This window comes from Hetaerina americana, unplaced genomic scaffold (genome assembly GCF_022747635.1).
Source record: "Hetaerina americana unplaced genomic scaffold, ioHetAmer1.1.p SCAF_8, whole genome shotgun sequence".
NCBI classification, from domain to species: Eukaryota; Metazoa; Arthropoda; class Insecta; order Odonata; family Calopterygidae; genus Hetaerina; species Hetaerina americana.
The window spans coordinates 70462025-70488415 of record NW_027287427.1 but is presented as its reverse complement, the minus strand read 5'-3'; the positions used below and the strand labels follow the sequence as shown (position 1 = coordinate 70488415).

Sequence of the window (26391 nt, the reverse complement as noted above, 5' to 3'; positions counted from 1 at the left end):
AAATAGAACTATAATTAATTGGAACCAGCTGCCTGGAGGTTTGTTTGAGCCCTTGTTTGTATGTGATGTGGAAGTGTCATTGTATATAAAAATATTTTGTCTCTAATCTGTTTTTATAGTGCGTGTATGTATGTAATTTTCGTTGTAAGGGTTATCTTTGACCAAGCTTGACCGTTGCCACCAGGAAAATCGCCTAATTGCAACTTAACTGTAAAATAAAAATAAATAAATGAACCTTCCGTATCCTCGAACTACGTCCTTAACCACGCTTATTTCACCATATTAGAGTTATGCCACAGTTTATGATTAATTTCTTTGTGCTAAATTTAAAAAATCAGGTGATATTTCATTTTATAGTACTTATTGGTCAGTGTAAGCACATTACAGCGGTGACCAGGAGATAATAGTTGTGATAAACGGTTTCGTCGAACCTGACGGAGCTTTTTTGTGAGTACTGGAAGATTCCAGTTTCATAAATTTATGACAGTGGCGATTGCTAAGTAGGATGGAGGGGTTCCTATGCTACGGATCCAAACAAAGGGGGGTTAAGGAAATCCGTAAATCGGCTTTCGTATTACCTTACAGTCTCATCAATTGGCTTAAATAAACGACCCCAAGGGGCAGATGCAACAGGAGGACATTTCCTTGAGGGATATTAATGGCTTTCATACTATTCAAAATGAATATTACACGTACTTATAGGCCAGACACTACTTAAAAATCTATAACAAACTTGATTAAATAAACATGATTCATACTTTCTTTGTTCACGGAGTTTTATGAAGTTATCTCTGTTCATATATGAACATTGCCACCCACCTTAAAAGGTTTCTAGACCTGCTGCCAATGCCGCATTGCAGCGAGGATGGTGATTAGGACGGCTGGTCAGAAGAGAAGTTCGACGGCAGTGAGCTCGAGAAAGGAATGGATGGGGTAAGGATGAGAAAAGTGTTTGGCGATGTGACCGTCAAGCATGAGGGCATTTAAAAACCAACAGTGCCAGGCTTGCTATAGCGGAATTTGATGTTATGGGATTGTGGAGAAATGTAGGATTTCCAAAAACACACACTGCACTTTTTTATCGACCCAGGTTTCAGTCCAACAAGTCATATTCTGGGTGATTTTCACCAAGGACGCGGGGGCGATTATAGGTCGCAAGATGAACGGTGAAACGGAAGAGGGAGGGGGAAGAAGGAAGTGGAAGGCGGGGAGGAGTGTTGTGGTAGATTGGGATGAGGTTTCTGCCCATGTTGATCAGGAATCCTCTGTTAAAGAGAGGAAGGCGTTGGGATAGTTCTTTTTTGAAAAATGCCTCAACTCGTGTTTCTTGAATGTCTCGGGTCAAAGAGATCTTTGCCCGACTTTGACAACTTGAAGGCTGAAGTTTTAAGGCGAGATAAGAACGGAAGATTAAATGTGGAGGAGATTGGCTCTAGAGGTGCGTAAGCTACTTCCAGTTAATCGCATGTTTACCGTTACTTCCACGTATAATTTAAAATACATGGGTGATAATGAACACCCCTATTTCACTCTTTTTTCCTAACGCTGCCCATTCCAGCTCTCCATCCGCCACACGCACTTGAGCAGTCCTGAGACATGTCCAGGTTGCAGATAAGTCGCTTATACCTCAAATCTACTCCTTCCTTTTGAAATAAAGTCGTCAAGTCTTTATAATTACTCCATTAAACCGTTCTTGAAATCAACGAAACAAACAAATACATCCTGAATGTACTCAATGCTACAAATTCAATTAGTGACCTCATTACTGTTGCGGCATCACGCTTACCTCTTCGCTCCCACAACCCAAATTAATCATGCCCTACTTTATACGTAATTTGCCCTCTTCTTCGTCCTCTTATAAATTATCCTAAGTATTAACTGCTTGTGAGTGAAATCAAACTGATAGTTCTATAGTCCTCACATACAGCATCCTTTCTCTTTTCAGGGATGTGGAATAACACTGATCTGACAAAATCTTCAGTTTAAATTCCTCCTCGTAAATCCCGCGAATTTGACCATTATGCACTTCCTTCCTCGTTTTCCCCAACCCCTTCAGCAGTTTCGTATGGCGTATCCACACGGTTTTGTTTGAATCCCTCTCGCTAAGAAGCATGCCGTGATCTACAGTAAGCTACCTTCCCCGAGGTCATTCTCTCCTTGGCTAAACTTGTTGGATCAAATATATTTACCAAAGAGCTCCTCCATGTATTCCTTCCATTTCTTTGGAATCGTTCCAGTGTTAATTCATAATTTTCCTTCTGCATCTTTGATAACGTACCCAATTTCCTTTCCCTTTTCTGGCAATGCTATTTTCTTCCTTGCATAGTACAACCATTTTCTATAAACTTCATATCCTCGATATGCCTTCCACTATGCTTCTTTCGTTTTATTAGTTTCTTGACCATTTATTATTTATTCTTGTACTTCCTTTTCTCATCTCTCTTTATAATAATACTATCTTCAACCCGCGTACTTTGCACTTTTTTCTGTTTACATTGTTTAGTTGGCGGCTTCCGATATTCCTTTTTGACATGCTCCCATCGTTCTTCAATGCTTACACCCGTTAATCTGCCCTCATTCATGATTTTTCTCTACAGCCTCCCGATACTTATTTTTTACTGTACCTGTTAAAACTTCAATATTCCATTCCCAAAACCGTCTTCACTATTATACAGGGAAGTATTATTTTGAATCGGGCGCTACACTTCATTATTACTAAATTGTGATCCGAGTCCACATCCGCTCTCGGGAACTATGGGAATTTACCACCCTGTTCCTAATTCTGCATCGAACCATAGTATATCCTGATTCTTTCTGAACCTATTTTTCATATGTACCTACCCCTTTTGTGGTATCTTGGCCAAGTCATCGCCCCTGTCACCTGCAGAACCCTATTGTTTTCTCCCCCCGGTTATTTCTTGTTCCTAAACCGCTGTCCCCTGCTTCAATATCATATCTTCCTTCGCCTACCGCCGAGTTCCGATTCCCCGTCACTATTAAATGTTTCCGTCCAGGAACATCCCTGGTTAAGCCCCCTTAACTGATCATACACCGATTGACTTCTACCTCCCCGTGATTCCTTGGTCGCATGCAAGCCTGAACAATGACCAAATTCGCTAGGTTCAGCTTATACTATATTTCCAAATAATATTAATTTATTTCTTGCTTGCTCTGCGTACGATGCATATTTCTACCTTTTTGCTCATTGTTCATTAATTTTGCTACCCCTCGTTGACTCTCTTCGCCTCTGTTGTATTTCACTTTATAACTATCGTTCCAGTAATCCACACTCACCTCCAATTTCACCTCGTTAAGCCATGAAATATCTATATTACCAGTCACCATTTCTCTCTTAATATTTTCTAATTTTCCCGTCTTCAACATCGTCCTAAATTCCAAGTACCAATTTCAACAATCGTTGTTTGTTCCTCTCCTGCGTCTTCTGTGCTGCTTCTGTCGCTTTGTCTTTACAAGGATTTCATGGGACGACGACTGCTGAAGCTTAACCCCCTCTCCCGCTGCTGGGCCGTTTTCGCATGACTCATAATCATATTAGCATGCATAAAAGTTCGTTGGATAAATAGCTTAGATAATTTACCATCACATTCCTCAATTGTGAGTTTAACATGATACCATCACTTATATGGCCACCCCACTAGGGACTGACACCTTTGTGGTTTCCCTCACTGATTAGCAAACACTGCCCAGAGTTCCTTTTGTCTGACTTCTACCATTCTTCTTCAACATGGGAGATCCACTGACATGAGCGGTTTTCAGGGAGGAGCATTAATAATTTCTCCCACTTGCAAAGCACTAGGAGTCTTCAGAATGCATCCCCCCTTACAAAATATCAAAATGTAGTCCAAGGGGAGGGAGTAACAATAATATTATGGCATGTATCATTATATGATGATACATTTTTAGAAGCATGCAAAGTTTAAAAATCTGTAATTTTTTGTTGATGAGAACATGTAGGGTAGTAGGATTAAGGTTGTTGAATATGGATAAAGAGCAGACAAGAGATCATGCTGTGTATGATGGGCTATTATGGAAATAGAACCAGGAAACCTTGACAGGGTGAGTAGCATGGGGAGTGTGGTATGGGTATGGAATATTTTGTAGGTTGTACTTAGGAGATGGTGGGATATATTGAAACAAGGCTTGTGGAGATAAAGGCTACGCTACAGTGTGAAGCAACAACCCTATTGTAATGACTTTCCAATTCACTCAGCCATGCTTGCAAACTCTTGGTCTACTGAAAAACTGAAGCTTGATCATCAGGCAACCTAACTGACTTTATCAATTCTCTACTGACTTTTATTACTGCCTACAGGTCTTCCCATGCTTCCTTTTCTATTTCTCCCATGTATACATTGAAGAGCACAGGTGATAACAGGCATCACTGTCTTACTCCCCTTCCTTGCACTGTCTATCCTGACTCTGGGCTTGCATGTATATATGTATATATATATATATATATATATATATATATATATATATATATATATATATATATAAGAAACCAAACATTTCACACCTCTGTACATATTAAACCCACAAACAAACAGCAATACTTACACTACAATAGTTGCCACCCATATCACACAAAATGCTCCATTCCTTACTCCATATCCATTAGAGGACACAGAATTTGCAATGACCCGGATTCCCTTGATGATTTCCTTTCAAGTCTACACTGTTCCCTCCTCAAACGAGGTTATCCCGAATCCCTCCTGAACAAAAGAATCCGAAAACATGCGTACACTCCCAAACCTTCCTCCACCGCGGAACCCCACCCTCTCTCAATTTGCACAACATACTTCCCGGGCTTAGAATCTCTATAATCAATCCTAAAAGACCTCTACCCTATCCTAAAAAATCATAATGCCACCGCCAACCTTTTTCCCAAATGCCCCTCAGTTACTTTCAAATGCCCCGCCAACCTATCTGATCTTCTCAAATCAACAAATCCACTCCTTAAATCCCCAACCCATCCTAAAACCACTCCCACGCCATGCAATAAACCCAGATGCAAAACATGCCCTATTTTCAAAACCAAAATCCCATCCCTCTCCCACCCGCTTTTTAACTCTCTCCCACCAATTCCCTCCTCTACTTGCACATCTAGCAATGTAGTGTACCTTCTGAAGTGCCAACTTTGCTCTGCCTATTATATTGGGCAGTGCACCACACTCCTCAATATCAGAATCAACAACCACCGAGCCTCATGCAAAAACTCTTCCTTAATTGATATGCTCCCTATCCCCAAACATGCCTCCGAACACAACACTCCCTTTGATAAATGCTATAGTGTATCCATCATAGCATCCCTACCACCCTCTGATCCTCCACTGAAACTGAAAACATTAGAGCAATCCTTCATCTAGCTCTTGGAGTCCTGGAACTGGCCAGGAATCAATATTAGGCATTAATTACCCTGCTCCAATTATATTTTCATCCCCCTTCCACCCCCATCACCTTCTAAATTTTCCCCACCCTTCTAAAGCTGCCCCTCCAAACCCGTCCCTTCGGAATTCTCTCCCCACCTTCCCCTTCCATCCATCGCTCCAGCCCTCGTATTCCCTTCAGTTCTGTCCCTCTCTTCCTTGATAAAGGTGGTCACGACCACCGAAAATTCGAAAAATAGTGAGTCTCTTTTTTGTGTGTTTCTGTGTTTTTGTCTGTGTCCACTAGTGTTATACATTATATACCTTAAAATTACAACAGTGGAAGTCTCATATTTTGATGACTGCAGAAATCTTGTGAGTCAGTATTTTTCGGTGGACTGAAGATTACTTGAGATTTCAATGCAGAGCATGATCAACGACAACAAAGATAATCTTATGATATTACATTCAAGCTACAAATGATAGCATATAATAAAGAACATATAATTACTGCAGAGAGGAATTTTAGATCACTGCCAACTGAAAATATGATACGAACTTGTTGGAAAAGTAGAGGGGAACTATAAAAAGCTATTCATAAGAAAAAAACATGTGACATGGAATTGCAAAAGGCCAGAACTGGAAAAAAAATTGAATACTTGGATATTAAACCACAGAAGGTTGAAATTTTCAGTTTACACAAAAATGGCTTTCAAAAAAGAAGAGTGATTGCTATTAACAGAGAAATCACTGAATTCACAGGATGTTGTTCCAAATCATGGTGTTCCAAATTCATGAGGGAAATGACCTATGCATGGGAACTAAAACTAAAATGACACAAAAGATGCCAACAAATTACAAATATTACTGAGTTGTGTAAATTTGTCACTAATACAAAAGAAAGAGAAAAGTTTGAACTTTCACAAATAGAAACACAGATGAGTTTCCACTGACATTTGTTGTAACCTCAAATTAAACATGGATTCTAAAATGCTTAATTTTGAAAACTTGTGGACATGAAAGGACAAATTATACATTTGTGATGTCTCCCAGTGATGATGGAACAAAATCGCCATCTCTTTTGATTTTCAGAAGAAAAACGTTACTCATGAAAAGACTACTTACAGATGTATTTGCACACCTTCATCCTAAGGGCTGGATGGGGGAAAAAATTATGGATAGACAATGTTTGGTCAAGGCATCATGAAACCTGCCTTGTTAGTATGGGATAAGTTTTGAAGTCATATAATTGAAACTGTGAAAAATAAAATCGACCAACTGAAAATTCCAATCACTATAATGCCAGGTGGCCAACAAGCCAGCTTCAACATGCTCATGTTTAGATTAAAAACTATTTTAAACATTAATGAAGGAGAAATGGTACATTTTTATAGAGCTTACCAAATATGAAATGACACCTTTAGCAAGGAGGAAGATCACATATTTGTAAATGGGTCAAAAATGTATGGAGTGCTGTCAAATATGAGAGTTATAAAATCATTTAAGAAATGTTTAATTACCAACATACTTGATGGTACAGAGGATGATTTGTTATGTCACCATCCAATTTCTGAAGAAAAGGCTTCACGAGGTTCTTCATTTGGCTCCTGAGATCAATTTCTGAGTTTAGAGATCGGTGATGAAAATTCACCTGGTACAACCTTCCCAGGTTACATTTGTATTGCCATATAAAACTATTAAATAAATAAAATAAACCTTCATGAAAATTTATGAAAAATGTAGCAATTATTTTTTGAAAAATGTGTATAAAAAGGGGGATATGTCTTATATGATGGTGTGTCTTATGTACCAGCAAATATGGTACACATATGCAAATAATATGTTTTGTAATTACTCACTGAAATTGGCATTAATTTGGCAGTGCTCATAAATCCACTTTTAGTTTTGATAAAAATGGTACTGAAAGTGAAGGGACTCTATAGAAAGCATAATCATTAGAATAAATCACTAACTTATAATAGCTTTAAACAAATCACTGATTGTTATGCACTGAATAACAAAGCCTGTTGTAATCAAATGCCAAAATATGCAGAATGTATTTTTCTAGGTTAAAATTTATGGTACATGTCAATATGGGGAATAGCATTTTTGCTACAATGCACACATGGAATTAGAGCATGCCATACTCATTAGAGATGTGGTTGAACATTCAACACAAACTCATCAGATGTCTGATTATGTGAAGTGATATCATTCTGAAGATAACATGAAATATAGAATAATTGCGTGTATCTGGTTATCTTACATAAACAAAGAAAAAGAACAATTAAACAAGGGGACTTTGGGATATTTAGGGATTATTGAGAAAGCTGGTTGAAAAGACAGAGGCCAGTTACTTTGATATTGGAATATGGAAACTAAGAAGAGATTTGGCATAAGGAAGATTATAGGACTGCTAGGAAAAAGGGGGGCTCTTAAAGACTTATCTCACTTAGCACAACATCACTGAGAAATCCAAAGCACATAAAAATTTACAATGCTCCAGGAAATCCAGGCTTAATTTTTTTCTGTAAAAGTGCAATAGATAGAGCTTAAAGCTATATATGCTTTTTCTAAATCAGGTACATACACTTGTTTATTTTTCTGATTTTTCAAATATACTAAAGTAGCAATTTCTGTCCAACTTTTTCCTAAATATAACCAAAAATAAATTTCAACGTAAAAACCCCTATTGTGGTTGCAATTATTCATAAATCCTTAGAGTCAAGCAGGTTTTTAACTATATTCAATGCATTAAATGCATGATTCAAAAGTGCCTTTTGTATTCAGTATTGAAATTTTGTGCCATAAATTTTCCAAAATGGAAACAATCAATACCTCTTTAATTGCATTGCAGGCGGAATCCAGATTTATGCAATGATTAACCTTTTAATATCTGAACTAGAGCAAAATGGATGAATAGATTTGCCTTGTCTTCATGTGTAATGCTAAAGAAGAATATAATTAGACAGCATTTCATACCCAAGTACTTAAGCAACTAGTCAAATGTATTTTTGAAAAGTTAACTGCTCCTAATGTATTTAAGTTAAAATTTATAATATGAGGAGTGGCAGCCAGTCAGAATTGCCACATGTTGGTCATTTAATGCCATATGCATGCAAGATGGCAGAAGTTTAATTCACAGCATAGGAACTTTCAGTTGAGAATAAATAGGGGGGGGAGGAATCTATCCTAACCTTAATGTAGTCTAATGAAAATCAAGTAGTAGCACACTATGATTCACTTTGCTAGCCCAGGGATTCAAACTTACCAAAAATATGTGCTGATTCTATCGACATTCCTTTAAAAGAACTAGTAGGCAAGGAAAGTGCCAAATAGTTATGAAGGAGGAAGTTTTGCTTGCATTTCATGTAAAAATATGAAGTATGGTTTGACAGACAGCAAAAAGGTAAATTGAAACCTCATGACTAAAGCCATTTCTAGATCAAGGAATGAATAAATGTAAAAAGAGATGCTTCCTGGACTTTCATCAACACCAATAAAAGAAATTCTAGGAAATGGTGCACCGGTAAATTTAATGGAGTTACTCACAGGTGTGCACGCAAGTGAAAGGGTTCAAAGTTAAAACAATAATTTTCATTGATTGAGAATTGAACCCAAATCCTTTCAATTTTGGCCTTAAGTAGAAGGTTTCTGGAAATCGAGGGTTCTGCATCCATATCATGCATCAAATCAACATCCACCCTGGTTATACAAATTATATTTCCACAATGACATTCAAGCATTTGTGGCATTAGCCAGCTCTGGGAATTGTTAATATTGTGATTAACAACTAGGGGTAAAATATTTTACAGCTTTGGCCACTCTTTTTGTAAAGCAATGCGATGAAAGGCACGTCTACCAAAAGGTGAAATTGGAGCTTTAAAATATGACTCACATTTTGCTCTGGGTCAGGCACTAAGAGCCTATCATCACCATTGAAACAAATCTTCAGACTTATTACTTAAGAAATATCCAAGAAAGTAAGCCAAAATATGCCATGGTTGGTACCTCACAACTGAAATCAATCTAGAGTTTAAAACTATAAAATTTGGCATTTTTCAAGGTATTTGTTTTCTGTCTATTCTTACAAAAAGTAACTAACATAAAAAATACCATTAGGAAAATTTTTGTGAGGAAAATTAGTAAAGTCAATAAAAATATTAACTAACGAGGCTTTAATGGCCAATGGCCTAATGAGAATCAAAGAAAATTTTCTTGATGCAAGAGAAAAATTAGGAGTCATTTGCACCACAAAAATACATCTTTATTTCACAACATGCCCATAAACACAAAGCTTATCCAGTATTTTTTTGGAACCATTTTTAACCCTCAACTGTCTTTTACATTAATCATCTTATAATTTTTTCGTTATGCAAAACAGAAACACATGAATTTTTTTCCATTATAATAACCATTACTTATTCAATGTTTTAGTAACATTATTTTATTATAACAATTTATTTAATTTACCATAGAAGAACTCCCAAATCTCCCTTAGTAAATATTTTCATTTAATAATGAACCAAAGAAATATAATTGCAAAATCAAATTAAACTTAGAACATTCCACCCTTGGCTTTTTATCATATATATGACTAAATATTACATTAATAAAATATTGATAATCGAAAAACAAGCATTCCATGTTCCTAATATTCTAAGGGAAATGGTAATAATACTGTTGATTGTTTAAAATTCTATCTATATTTGAAACTGAAATATTATTCAAAACGGATATCAATCATTAGAAACTGGGAGGCCCTTAACACAATAAACTGATTTCACACACTGAAAAGACCAATTGACACGAGATATGCTTATAACAGTTGAACATCAATAAGGGATTGATAAGTCTGTCCAAAATATTAGCATAATTTTAAGCAAATTATGTAATAATGTTGACTTTTGACTCTAAAGGTAGAAGTGCTTTGGTTTTAAAAGAAAAAAGTAATGTCCTTTACACAAAAAAAGAGTTAAAATCACGTTTTCCTATCATCTTGATGATAGTTATGGTTCTCAGATTAAGCTAATTTAATTATTTTGCCTTCACTCTCTTATTCATTAATTTGTTTCTGTAAAATACATTTAAATGAGAAGAAATAGCTATTTAAATCATCAAATAAAATCCTATGATTGAATTTCTAAAAATATATCTGGTACATGAATGAAGAAGGAATATATATGCCAGTATATAAGCCAACCTTGGAAGAAAAAAATGTGTGACATATATGCCAAACTTATATATTCAGTCATTTAACAGGAGAGAAAATTAGTAATATTTAAATTGCCACTTGAAACAAATTCATTCATAAAATTTAAAGGCCATTGTTTTTCAAAATTGCTGTGATTTGGTTTCAATGAACTTTACCAAATAATTTTTTTTTAAGTTAGACCATGGTGCTATTTAGCCAAACTAAAATCTCCCATTACTTGACACCTTTGGCAGTTAGACTAATAAAAAAATGTTGGCTCAAAAATGTCTTCTATATTATAGTCTTGATAATCAAAAGAAAATGAAGCTGGAAAGTCATTAGGTACCTTCCTTGGGAGGGCTATTTTATGCTAATGGAGACTTTCCAGAGTGATATCATAATGGATCTTTAGGATTTAACAAGCATTTCCCTAATCATTGATTAGATCAGTTTAGCACTTGAATGTTTTGCTACCTTTAGCTTAGAAACTAGGTGACATAGAAGAGCAGAAATTTATATATCTATTTTACTACTTTAATCTTTTCCAAAACTATAATCAAAAGTGGTAAATTTGAATCTGTTTCGCAATAATTGATACCTTTTGTGGTTTGCAAGCCTCTTGGATTCTGGCAAGAAAATTTTGCCTTGTCAAGAGGTTTTCCAGAGACCGAAAATGGAAATGTGAATTACTATCCCAATTTTTAAATAAATAATGATAACCTTTACATTTGTTTTCGAATTTTCATTAATTTACAGAAATAATGTTGAAATATCTTCATGAAATCCTAACTCTTTCGCCTATCCAAAAGCTTATCGCCATTGTAGCATGTGCCCAATTGTAATACACGAGCCCAACCGACATTATCTTTCCTCCCTATGACATGTAGCCTTTAAATTATTTCTCACCTTATATGTAAATAAACCATGACAGAAATTAGATGAAGAGCCAAGGAATTAAATATGGAAATCGTATGAAAAATATTCCTGAAAAATATTTTTTAGTTACAAGAGGAATTATATTTTTGACTTTTTATTCTTCAATATACACTTTGTCCCAGAAAGTTAGAGCACAGTTTTTAAATAAATTATCAAATAGAACTTTTATGGAATATTTTTTCATACATATTGAGATTGACTTATGTCCTGGCATTTATGATTATTTTTTAAGAACTCACACTTTATGTCCTTAATATTTTTATGAAACTTTCCACAACGGTAACAATTTATGGTAGTTTAGAAGTTCTTTCCATTGAAAGAAGCACACCTATTTAGCAAATATTTGATTTATATGTGTGGAGTTGATGCTTACATTTTTAAGCACCAAATTATGCATATCACTTTTCATGTTGCATTAATCAACAAAAAGTTAATAGTGGATTTACATCTTCATATGCAGTAGGCCTTGCTCAGTTTACACAATCCCATCTAATTAAGAAGTAAATGCAATGAATAGGCCTTATTTATGGAATATAACATGTAAATGCTCTCTCAGTCATTGATAACTAGATGGTGGTAGATTTCAAGTTTTTAAATTACTACATTTTAATAATAGAACTTGTAATATGGTATGTATTTGGATTTAATATAATGCTCAAAGCTGATTACCTACACAAACAAATAATTTCCACTTTCTTACAAGGAATCTCCATGTGGGCACTACCTTCACATTATTTTGATTGTATTTTTAGCTCAAGTGGAAAAGTGATTTCCACTCATCATATTACCATTGTTCACATAATCATGACACGCAAAGCAATGTTTTGCAGTGTAAACAATTATGTATTAAAGAGTTTTAGTTTTCTAAGGCCATCATATATTGGTCCTTACATGCTTTATTTAGAAAAGAAGTAGTAATTTTGCATTGAAAACTTGCATGAGATTTATATTTCCAAAACATCCAATGCTCATTGGCTCTCATGTAAAGCACATATCATCATTCCAAATTTTATAAACTGTGAAAATTCAAATTTCAGTCTGTTGTGATAACTGTCTCAGCCAAATCTTTGGTATCTACTACTTAATAACCACATAAAATGACACCCCATGTCATATTCTAATGAGCTACACACTGCCACAAAATATGAAAGTGTCGTCCTAATTTTTTTAATTTTTCTGTGCAACTACATAGATATGTTTGTATATGGACACTTTTAATTTTTTACCAACATTAATTTAAAGTTATGATATACTTTATAAATTTATACATCTTATGATGCATTATTAATCACATTGTTTTGACATAGGAAGTTATCATGATGGCATTTGATAAACAATGATGATTAGTGATCACCACTAATACATTGCTATCTGCTTGCCAAGTTGCTATGCACTTATGAAAGTATACCATAGGAAATTTTACAATTCACACACAAACACAGTAGGATTTAGTGTGAGCTTGATATAAGGGAAAAATAACACAATATGCATTTATATGTGGGGTTATTTTCAATTTTGGAAGATTTAAGACATTTTTATATGGTAAGAATATAGGTAACATGGAGAAAATTAATAGCCATTAAATCTAAGAGTTTACTTTTGCTACATTCATTAAAGGAAATTCAATGAGATTTGAAAAATGATTCATTGCTGAGGCTGAACTCATTGTTATGAAGATGAAGCTGTGAAAAGGGCTGCCAATAAATGCTCATGCTTGTTTACTTTCTGGTATTTTTCATGCAGTATAAGAGGTTGCATGCATTAGTAACCTCTCTATCATTCCACACAATGAATGGTATTGGACGGAAAGATTTGCTGGTTGAGCCAATTTCTCATTCAAATTTTAATGCTTAAAATCTGTGAAAACAATATTCCCACACTGCATTAGATAATATTTATAAAAGTGCCATTTATTGCAAAAAATATCCTTTAAAATCATTGGTAAGTCTTTTAACAATGACTAAATATGCCTTCAATTGAAAATTATACCAAATTTAAACGATCAATTTGCAATGCTAACATACATATAGGTAAACCATTCATAAAACATCAATAGTCCAGGATTCTAGAAGAAATATTATCCAAAGAGCTTTATTATATGCACTTGAAATGAAAGCCATTATCAACATCAAGGGTAAACTGAGATTAAGAATTGCCTTGGAATTTATTTGTTTTAGTGCCTATGCAAAAGATGGGACTGAATTGGCCATATCCTCCAAAAACAGTATTTCATGTAAGGCAAAATATTCTTTCGGCTAAATACAGGTTTGATATGTGAAAATCCTGAAGAATTTTTCATCTGAATTGATAGTAATCAATCATCATTTAAATTTTAAATAGCTGGAGAACGATTTCCTCCAAAAATTGAAATACACCCCAAATGTAGTGAAACTGTAATGCACATAAATATATGAATGGTATGTAGCACTGATGTTAGTGATAATATTGAACTATTTTTTTCTCTTTTGTTTATTATCAGTGTACCATATTTTTTAATTTATACAGAGAATATCACATATTGTAGCATATAATCAATAGTGGAGCTATTTTCCAATATTAATTTTTGCATTACTATCTGGCTTATTGTAGCAATACCAGAATATCTGCAGTTTAAGAGGCTTGTTTCAGTAACCATGCAAGTGATTTGCAATGAAAGCTCCTTCCATTAGAGAAAGAAATTTCCCACAAATACTGTGTCACCATTCATTGCAGGCATTCCAGCAATGAAAATATAAAAAATTTATTTTCCTTCTAATTCTACGGTCACCATGTATTTGTCAATATTCCTTCACGTTTAATCAGAATATAAAGATATTTATATAAATTCAACTTTAGCATTATCCTCTTATTTTATATGTTCTATACCAAATATGATGCCACTCTTTCTTCTTGCTGTCTTTTGTTCTGACTCATCATGGCATTGTTTTTTAGTGCTCATTTTTCTTGATTTGTGATGGAACTCACTCTTGTATATGTCACAATTGTATTTAAAAATAACACTAAAAGCAGTAAAATACTGTTTATCTTATCTTGTGAACACTTAATGATGGGAAATTTACATCCAGATTAAAAGTCACCAATAAACATTTATAGGCTGGTGGACTTCCACTGTACTGAAATATTGTTATTGTCCCATCATTTCAACTGGTAAAGCGCTAGCTGTTGCCAACTTCATCCTTTTCATTTTCAAGTTTTCTGGTCACATACCACATATTCATCATATGCAACAATTTTAAATGAAAAATTATTAAAATAGTAATTGCAACAAGTATGGATGAAAATTATATAACTTATACAATTATGGTCCATTTCTAATAAGGGCTACTAAGAATTATTTGATTGATTGATTTGATTTCATAATGTAATTATACCTATAGGTGCATATTCTTATGCATAGTTTCAAAAGAAATAATTGGAAAATAAATAGCATCAACTGTGTTCTGAAAGAGTAAATCTAGAGATGGAGAAGAATATCTTCTTGTTGCAAGTTGCTTAACCTTTTCACAAAAATTTACAAAAAACATTCATCATCCAGGTGGTATGAAATAAGCATCCTCATCCCCGTTGTCAATTTTTTTGAACTGCACTTCCTATGAAATGCCTTTTTTTTGGATTACCTACTTTCAGTTACCAACATGCAACTTGGTTGAAAAGCTTAGCGAAGTGTGTGCCACATGGCAACAGCTTTCCGAGGGTTCTGTGCCATGTCACTCCAATGATCTTGAGCTGGTCCAGGTGATTCATGAGGGCCCAGGACACAGCTGCCCAATAGAGGAGAGTTGGCACCAATCAAATCACTGCTTTGACCCAAAATGCATACCTGAAAGCATTAAAATTATTTCTAGTGCGGCCAATCACCCAAATCCCAAAATAAATCACCAAATGTCATTGTGTTAAAATGGTAGAAGATTAAATAGAAAAATTGACATGATGAAAGTAAACTCACTGAAGTTACTCAAAAGGTTGGGTTTGAGTTAGACCTCTGTATGTGATTTATATCATATGATTGAGCTAAATCATTATAATCACATATTTATTTCAATACCATCACCCAATGACATTGGGTTTTACTTTTGTATTTGAGAGTATCCTTGTGTTACCAAGCATGTGAAAACCTAGTAAGTCAGAAAAAGTTTGAGCTCACAAGAAGTAATTCACTACACCAAAATATATCCCTACCTCTGGAAGGGAGTATTATAAAATTATCTCCACTGGGCATGCATCCATTTTTATATTAAGATATAGCAACAATTATCTCAGTTAATATGAATTTACTAATGGTGGAAAAAATGGTAGACCCCTGGTAATCCCCTGAGTAATAATATTTTCGGTGCCAGGGGATCTTTAAAAATGTTGTCGGCCTAATCTCCTTTGAGACCAAGGCAATGAAATGGGTTTATAATGTGTTAGAAGGTTAAAGAGTTTTTTTAGGAATAAGAATGTCCTGGAAAAGAGCATGACAAAAAGAACTGACCCCACTATCCTTAAAAATGAATTTCACTGGCCTTTGATTTTTGTTTGATACAGTATCAGATCTAGAAAACCTTTAAAGTGAAAGGAAGGGAGTACATTCACTCACAAATAAAAATATTTCAACAGCCTTTCTTTCTATGAAGAAAGCTGAAAATCATGCTAAATTTTTAACTAATCACATTAACTTGGAGACTGAAATTCATCCATCAAAAAATAAAAGTGAGCATTTATATCAATGAAATGCAACTTTGAGTATTAACTGACTTTTCCAGGGATTTGTCCTCCACCAGGTGCATACATATTTAAGTGTCTTGAGTGGTATGCTGAAAGACTTATTGATCCCTGTTGAAAGAAACTGATTTGATAGCTTTGATATGAGCTCAATTACTCACCTCAAGAGCAGCAAGGTTCAAGCTGTTGGCTGGAACATTAAATGTAAGAGCTTCATTCCAAACAGGATTGGCACAAGCTTTCCTTGCTGCTGTTTTCTTCTTCTTCACCCTCTTTCCAGCAATTAATAAAGAAACCTTTGCGAATGGATCTTGAAAGCAAAAATATGACGAGTTTCAGGAAAAGAGCCAATTTCAATATTTTGGGAGCAATGAAAAATTATCGGATAGTTTAAGTACTAATAATTAGTAATGCACTTTAAAGTCATTTGCTAATGAAGAGACATTACAATAATTGAAATTGATAAGAGATGATTGGCCTGTACACATTTCAGTTACACCAGTGACTGTATTATAGTAGTAAAAAGTAAAGGGGCTAAAATATTGTTAGAATGAAAAAACAGGAAAAATATTCCCATGATGCAAGATCCAAGTCTTGCATCAACACACATAAAAGTTTCCTTCAAATAAGTTGCACTTCATAGTAAACTGGCTTATACAAAGACCAAATACTTCAAAGTGATGATGCAGAAATAGAATGGCAATCTGATACACTAGTATTAATTAACTAATTGCGGCAGGATAACTACGCAATTAAAGATTCTCCATAATAACATTCAGTGTTTGCGCAATAAACTGATTGACCTTGAAGTATTTACAAGTGAACATAACCCTGATGTGATTTGTGTAAATGAGCACTGGCTTCAGAAGGGGGAACTGCTTTCGTTCCGACTTACTGGTTATGTTCTAGCCGATGCTTTTTGCCGAGCAACAAGCAAAAATGGTGGTGTATTAATCCTAGTGTCTGTGAGACTGACATATTCCTCAGTGCCACTTATCCAGTTCTCCAATTCCCTTAATGAAGATCACCTGTTTGAGTCCAGTCTGTCTTGTATCAAAGGAAACAACCGTGATTATATAATTGTTACGATTTATCATTCTCCAGCCAGTGATTTTGATGTGTTCCTTTTTAAATTTTATATATTGTTGGAATTAATCCATAAGTCTATTCCTAACCCGATGCTGATTATAACTGGCAACTTCAACAGCAACCTTTTAGAAATCTCTAAAGCTAAATATGATCTGCTTGACATTCTGTCTTCCTTTGGCCTTACTGTTACTAATATGGTAGCCACCAGAGTTTGCAGAACTACTTCTACTCTTCTAGATGTAGTTCTTACAAATTCCAGTGCAGAGTTATCTGAAACCGTAACAATCGAGTCTCATATTTCTGACCATTTTCCTCTCCTAGCCACTTTCACCTTTAGTGATAATAGTAACAGCAAGACCATTTTCAGAAGAAAATTTTCCGATGAGAACATTTTTAACTTCTTTGAGCTGCTAAGCTCCCATGACTGGTCGAATGTTTACAGCGATTGCTGTTTTGATGACAACTTTCTTTACTTCTATTCTACTTACCTTGAATACTTCAATTTTTGTTTTCCCATTGTGCCAATTAGGTTCAAAACCTCAGTTTTACATCATAATAAGAAACCCTGCGTTACCGATGAAATTCGTAATCTTGCAAGGTACATGAAAGATTTAGCAGCATATTTTAGAAATAAAACTGACTCCTTCAGTCAACACGAATACTCAACTATGAAAAAGGAATACAGGACTATTCTTGATAATGCTAAACGATCATATAACAATTCCCGAATTACTAATGCCTCTAACAAATCTAGGGAAGCCTGAAAAATAATTAATGAATCCAAATCCATCTCAAATGTCAACTCTGACATTGTACTTAGTAATACTTCTGGAAAGTTCAATCAAAATACTATACAGATGGCATCCTCCCTCAATGAACATTACCTATCTCAGATAACTCCTACAAATCAGTGTAACAGTGGCAAATATCCCCTTACTTCCAACTCTTGTAACTCGCTATTCTTATATCCCTGTTCGGAACATGAATTAACTAAGGCAATGTCCAAAATTAGTAATAAATACTCTGCAGGTCTTGATGGAATACCAGCCACTATTTTTAAGAAATCTTACGAGGCAATTAAGCATCCATTATTATTTTTAATTAACAAATCTCTAAAGGTAGGGAAATTCCCTGCCACCTTGAAAGTAGCGAAAGTCTTGCCCCTCTACAAGGACAAAGGACCTAAAGATGATATGAATTCTTATCGGCCCATTTCATTGCCCAACCAATTTGGTAAAATATTTGAATTAATTTTTTACAATCGTTTAATATTATTTCTGGAATCCCATAACTTACTTTCAGTTCTACATCCACAGCTATATATCAAGTAGTTAACAAAATAACTTCTGATCTGGACAATAGATCTGAATCTCTTGCCTTATTTTTTGATTTTTCGAAGGCGTTTGATGCTGTCAATCACAACCTCTTACTTCGAAAAATTGAATGCCTGGGAATAAGAGGGACTTCCCTAGACTGGGTTAGATCCTATCTCCTGGACAGAAAACAATGTGTAGCCTTAAGTAAACAAGGAAGAGAGTTCCTTTCTCCAGTAAAAAGTGTACTATGTGGTGTACCCCAGGGATCTGTCCTGGGCCCAATCTTGTTCCTCATGTACGTAAATGATCTACCAACATTACTGAACTCTGTACCAGGCCTGTTGTCTATGCTGATGACACAAATATCCTCGTGTCTGCCTCCTCTGTAGACACCCCAATATTAACCTCTGCTTTCGTTACCCAGCTGTTACATGAGTGGTGTCTCCTCAATTCCCTCCTCCTCAATGTTAGTAAATCTTCTTTAATTTATTTTGCTAATAAGAATAAATCAGCTGCTTGCATAACTGTAAATATTGATAACGAACCTATTGTACAAAAAAGTAATTGATGTTTTCTAGGCATCTCTATTGACAGTCGTCTGTCTTGGGATGACCATATTCTCAAACTTCGTAATAAGTTGAGTTCACTTTGTCATCTTATCAGATTCATTAGGCATACCGTCAATACTGAGGTCTCATTGTCTCTTTATTTTAGTGAATTTTACTCTCATGTTATTTATAGTATTCTTTTATGGGGCCCTTCACCTAATGCAAATATTATATCTAAAATTCAAAAACGGATCATCCGACTTATTTGCTTTGCTACTCATGCAGCATCCTGTCGTCCCCTTTTTAAAAATTGAAAATTTTACCCATTCCCTGTGTGTATATGTATTGCGCATCTTTGTATGTCAAAAGCAACTTCTCTAGTTACCTTTCCAATGCCAACGTTCACAATTATAACACAAGGCATTCTGCTGACCTCCACCAAAACTTTGTCAGAACCTGTACCACCGCCCATGGACCTAAACATATGGGTCTCATGATTTTTAATAAACTTCCTAAAGAACTGAAAGCACAACATAAGCTGCCTATATTTAAGCTCAACCTTCAGAAATATTTACTCTGTAAAATGTTTTATTCTATTAATGAACTTCTTGTCCCATGAGTTTCTTTGTATTTAAACATGTACTTAGTATTTATCATTTCTTTATATAACATTGACGTGTCCTATATCTGTCCTTGTTTTTTACAATTGTACAAATCTGCTGGGCAAATAAAATTACTTACTTTCTAACTTACTTACTTAGTGCTTGAAATAAGAATTGGAACATACTCCAGATTGATGTACAAACTATATAGGAAATTGAAGCATTTATTTAGGAAATTGAGCATATGATTCTGGAGCAGACAGCCTTTTATTATCACAAGAATGACCACATTCACTTATGGATGACTTCATAACATCTCCTCTCCATTTTAGCCCCTCATATTCTTCTTCTTTTTTAATCCCTCTTATTTACAGTATAAGCATGTTATTTACATTGACAGATACTCCATTCTACGGCTGGCATTTCAGAAATGAATTCTTTTGTCTCCTCACCTAAGGATGACTCTGAAAGAGTAGCTAATTTTCTCCTTTGTTCTCTCTTCCTACATTATTAATGTTAATCAATAACTTTAAACTATCACACAGATGATTCAGATATTATTTATACTTTTGAATAAGCCTGTAAGAATTTCTTCTTTCATATGAATAGTAAAGGCTAGTAGGGGAATTGTTCAAACCGATTTGCAAGAAAGGGAACTCAAAAAATAATACAGAATTAATGCAAGAAAGATCACTGCTACTTGTCACCCATATCAAAGAATATAAATACACAAAAGCTTTCACTTCACGCAATGAGTATATTAGTCTAAAGCGCACTGTAAAGAAAGAACAAATTAAAGATAGGATATTCTAGTAGCACAAATCTGTTTGAACTCATGCATCCGTGCATGCATATTGTTTTCTCATTCATATTGTTCAGTCTCATGCATATTGTTTTTAATTCTCCAATTGTATCCACCCTAGAAAATGCTATGCAATGAGCTATAGGCTAGAATTTAATGTATTCAGTTCTCTTTCTATTACCCAGGAGTCTCCCTCTAACATGTGACCTTAGCCCTTGTGGTATTCCAAAATTCTAAAACACTGTAGAGAGAAGCAAATGGTATATTTCATGCTTATGGCATATTTCAATGGTAAAATTCTGTGCTCCTAAGCCCTAACAAATATGGCACATAATTTGCTTAAAACCCATACTTGATGTTATAAATCTTCATCTCTGCCTACCCTACCTACAATAATTTCATCCAACATGTCCATTTTTTTCCTTCCTCCAACTTACTTTCCCAGCATTTCCCCTTCTATCTCCATCATCAGCATCCCATTTCTTCTCAACATTTCTTGTGCCCACAAGTTTCACCGTCTTTGATTTTTTCCTGCGACATCCTGCTTCCCCTATCATACCCATCATTTTCCTGATTTATTATAAACAAAATCACCCTTCTGTTTCAACTTCCGAAAATTTTTATCATTTTCTTAGGGCTACATAGTGTATCATAAAGAATAAAGGTTTGCGTTAATTATCATTTGTAATTTGAAAGATATTTCAATTAGTTTTCTTTTAATAGCTATTTTTCATATTTTCTTTGCATTCTGAGGTTCTATTAAAATTTGATTTGGCATTTAAACATATATTCACTTTCAATGATGGATTTTTATTGGAAACTGTTTGAATTATAATAGCAATAGTAAAATAGACTTGTTCTTCACAATTTGACCATCACTTTGAGCTTAAACTCAGCTGATTAGGGATGGAAAGACATTCTGCAATGTTTATGGTTGATAATCCTTTTATGTGCCAACTTAGTTGTGAGTGATGATTGACCACCATCTATGCCGTTCTTGTCCAAAAACCTGTATAATGCTGATCGAAGGATATGTTTATTGGCACTTGATTTCCTAATTGATGAGCTATGTTTACTGAGTGAAGAATAAAACAACAGCAAGTTGCATTGCCAGAAAGTATTCAATGGCAACTCTAGCTTAAAACGGGTAATGAGGATAGATTTTTGCTGACATTTTGCTAACCCTGTTCATACTTTCGATAAATGTGATGGCAAATTTACATACAGAGAATATATTACATGTGCATACATTAGTGATATATTATTTACTTTTACAAGTAGCATTATGTTATGCGCATAAAATTTTGCACTTATCCACAAGCACATATTTGGAGCATCTCTGGGAATACTTTGAAGCAAATCAACATAGCGGCACTTCCCTTGCCCACACTGTTACTTGCATGACCAAGAAATTAGCACTGGACAATTGATTTTGATGAAGAAAGAATGTTAAGCTTCCAGATTTTTATTTGATGTTCATATTGTACTAAAATTTCACAAGATTAAAAGAAAATTAACACCATTAACATGTAAAATGGTAGAATAATTATGTTGAGCAATGCCATACACTGACTGATTTCTCTCTCTTGGGAAAAAGTAAGATTAGCATTTGTCAGTGTACTTACTACATTTCAATACAATGACTAATGTTGGAAAGCTCACCCTATTTACTGGAAATACATACCTCTACACTCTACACTCTATTTTTTTTACATTAACCTATTTTAACAAATTATTTAATTTCATGCTTGTATGTAGTGATCAGTGCAAAAGTGTAAATTTAAATTTTCACTGTATTTACCTGGAGGATCCCTTTCTTGAGCAGGAAACAGGTTTCGTGCTTTTAGGAGAACTACGGTTAACCTTTCAGCCGATGGTAGGTAGCTTAAGGACAAAAGAACTTCTTGTCTTTCTTCTGGTGGCTGTAAGGAATATTTTAAATTTATAAGAATTTGGTTAAATTTTTAATGCTCTGAAGATATACATGTAGGGTTAGAGGATTAGACTAATCTTTTATTCTTCTTTTTTTACCATCTGAGTACATATTGGCGTTACCTAGAGCATATATCCTGTTATTTAACCCTTTAAGAGCCTTTGTGAGTGATGCTGATGAATTTTCCCAAAAATGCCGGAGTCACTCCAGGTGACTATTTTCTCGATGGCTATGAATGTAAATAACAATATTACTAACTTTCAGCAAACTATTATAGCTGATAACATTTTTACAGACTTTTTTCATAAATAATACATCTCTCTTTAAAATACCTGGACAATGTTCACATAAAATAAACAATTATGCATGTCACTCAAAGGGTTAATTACCTGTTTAGATATTTCTTAGCCCATTCTAAAATTGTTCATTGAATTATGCCTCTACCTCCATTTAAACAAGAACTGGATATCTATGAATCTTAATGGTAATTGTTATAGAATTGGTTATTGGCCAGCTGCGGTGGCTGTGGGGTAATGTCCTGGCCTGCCAACCAAGGGGTTACAGGTTCAATTCCCACCTATATGGGTTTTTCTCCATTTAGAGCTTGGGTGTTAGTAATTGTCTATTGTTATATTATTGCTGAAAGTCCAATGTAAAGGCTGAAGTGCTGTTTTTTTGGATTAATGTGAAATAAATAAATTACTATTATTAAAGAGAAATATTATATACAGTTTACATAAATCATGGGAAATTGTTTTCTGTATTTCAAATCCAATGGGACATGATGCCAAAAAAATGTACTTTATATACTGTCCTACATGATATAGTATGAAATAAGTTGGTAAGTACTAAATGACTCTGAGTCATACTAGGAGTATTGTAGCAACTTGGAATTATCTCTAATGCATTATTCTTACCATATTTCAATAAAATGAATAGATATATAATCACCGTTATCAGTATTTATTTCATTCCTAAGATAAGTTTGCTGCAGCCCTCCATTATTCTTTATTCAGTGTTAATTCGGACAGGGTCTGTACAATAAGTATCAGAACTGGTTTCAAAAATCAAAATTTATTTAAGTTATCATAACAATTACTTAATAATCTTCAAAATACTTTCCTCCTGCATCAATACTCTTAGTTTGGCACATCTGCCAATCGTCAAAAGTCCACTGGAAGTCCGTTTCTGGAATACTTTTGAGAGCCTTTGTCGTCGCCGCTTGAGCTGCCTCAATAGAGTTGAACCAATATCCTTTGAGCTCCTTTTGAGATATCCTTTGAGGTGATAATGTTGTTGAGAAAATCTTCATCTTTCTGGATGCAGTCCAAAATTTCCATCCGTGACAGTTTTTGTTCCTCGCTCAAGATTTTCGGCACCAGCTTCGCGCACACTTTCCTCATGGCAAGATCCTCTATTACAATGGTGTGGATGGTTCAAACTGAAAGGCTGGTCTTCTCACTGAAAAGGGCGATGGATAAACGCCTGTCCAAAACTTTTTTCACTTTGGCCACATGAGCATCAGTTTGAGCGTCCAATGCGGTGCTTGTCTTCGACTACCTCTCAGCCTTCCTTAAACATTTTGTACCACTCAGAAACTCTTTTGCAGCTTAAGGCATCATCTCCATAAGCCTGTTTAATGAGTTCAAGGTTCTCCAATGCAGATTTCCCAAATTTGATGCAAACTTCACAGTGTAGTGTTGCTTGACAGTGCACTCCATGCTGGAGCGGTGACACCACAAACAATCACACGTCAAAAAAATCCAACTCCTGTCTCAATGCATGCCCGGAGACGGCTGAACTTAAGTGTGCCTGAGTGGTGGGGGAGCCTTCTACCAAGCTGACCGGTCAGACCGCCATCCACCACTCCATTGAGGCTACAGTGAACCAGTCCCGATATCTATTGAACGGACCCTGTATGTACTTGTCTCTTGGTTTTCCTCACAGTATCTTCCCTTCTACAAGGTGCAACAACATAACTTCCTTTTTTGTAATGCACCCCAATCGGGGTAGAGGTCATAGCTAGGTAAGAGTGGTCTCATTCGACAGCTGGGGTGCTAAAGTTTTTTCCCTACCCTGATCAGTTGCCATAATGCATTGGAACAGTGAGGTGCATGGATTTGCCATTAAGGTCCACTTTTCGAATGGATATTCTATGATTGCAACCTAGTGGGCCTTCTGAAATCGCTTCAATGTAGCCCCATTGGGGCTGTCCCAGACCGGAAATCAATTGTTACGTGGGCCACCACATTCAGACAAACCACAAGTGGGACAAGATGAAGAACTGGGGTCCCTTGGCCTATCAGATCACTATAGAACACTGAGGCAGTGAGAGTAACCTTCTTGCAGTCTTCACGGTGTTCTGCATGCAAACATGCCTGAGCCCTTGGAATTTCTGATCATTCGGTAAGGAAAATTCTTCACAATATTATGATCCTTCAAGTTGGTAACTGTGCAGGAACTCTCCAAATATGACTTCAATTCACGTAGGAACACATGTAAGGCTCTTCTCAAAAATGTTCTTGAGGATACAATTGTGTTTTTCAGTGATGAAGCCCATTTTCATGTGAGTGGATAGTGGATATGTTAACAAACAGAATATGTGCCACTGGGCTGACACCAATCCTAGAGAATTGCATCAATGCCTTTGCATTCACATAAAGTCACAGTGTGGTGTGCATTTTCCTCAGTCGGTATTGTTGGTCCCTGGTTTTTTGAAGAAAATGAGGTCACAGTGGCAGTGAATTCAGACCGGTACATAAAATACTGGAGGAATTTTTTTTTCCATGACTCGATGAACTGGACTAAAGGAACATTTGGTTCTGACAGGATGGAACAATGGCTCACACTTCAAGGGCATCCATGGCTGCATTGAGGGAACACTTCCTGGAGCACCTGATCTCAATAAGAGGCGATTTGGAGTGGCCTGCCCACTCCCCCAATTTGTCCTCTTGCAATTTTTTTAGAGGGGATTTTTTAAATCCTGCATTTATGTCAACCATCCACGGACCCTACAAGACGTGAAGGACAACATTGGGGTAGAAATTACCAACATATCTGCTGCTATGCTGGTAAGGGTGATGACAAATGCCAGAAATCAGCTTATACAGTGTATGGATAATGAGGGGCATTGCCTACCTGATTTGATTTTTAAAACTGTATAAAACAAAACTTTAAATATGTCTCCACATTTAAAAAAATAATAAAGAGATTGTGTTTCATAAAATGGGTTCCATTGCATCTTGAAAAAAGGAAGTTATGTTGCCACACCCTGCTTTATGTTTCTAACTAAGCCATAATGCCTGAAGATGTGTCCAATCCATCTAGCTCTTCTTTGCCTTAGACTTTTCCATATGGTCCCTTATCTTCTGCTCTTCTATTTCTATCTTTCCATATAATTTGCATCTAATTATCTGCATAAGTACTTTTGATGCATCAAACATGAGGCTAAATATTCCGTGTTCTCCACATTTAATTGTTCTTGGGTTCTTCAGGTTCATCACACTCTTCATGAAGTTTTCTAGTAGTTTTCCTTCGTAATGGCTATCTTTCATTATTCCTAAGAGGGTATTCTTTTCTTTGACTACAAGTTCCTTAATTACAAATTACTCGTATTTCATCATTCATTTCATCAACTCCTGATGCCTTGTTGTTCTTCAGGTCCTTCACAGAAATGTCAAATTCATTTACAGTAATTATGGATACTGCTCCTCTTCTTCTATCAAAAAAACATAAAGAGGCAAGAAAGATATACAAGAATCCAAGAATGAAACTGAGGAAAATCTTTATAAAAGTTGCAGAACCAAGATACATGAGTGCACAAGAAGACCTAGAAAGTGTGGATAGAAACCTAATCCAAGAAATCAATGATACCATAGTG

At 35.3% G+C, this 26391-nt stretch overlaps 1 protein-coding gene across 1 annotated transcript in view; it reads right to left on the bottom strand.

Moving 5' to 3' along the window:
- Positions 1–14081: 14081 nt before the first annotated feature.
- Positions 14082–26391, bottom strand: part of Sytbeta (Synaptotagmin beta) — a gene marked incomplete at its 5' end in the record, with an annotated part of 28709 nt that continues 16399 nt past the window's right edge. The window contains 3 exons of the mRNA XM_071597058.1: positions 14082–15337; positions 16383–16531; positions 22380–22500. Of these exons, the coding sequence (XP_071453159.1) occupies positions 15173–15337; positions 16383–16531; positions 22380–22500 (435 nt within the window). The remainder of the gene's footprint in view (positions 15338–16382; positions 16532–22379; positions 22501–26391) is intronic.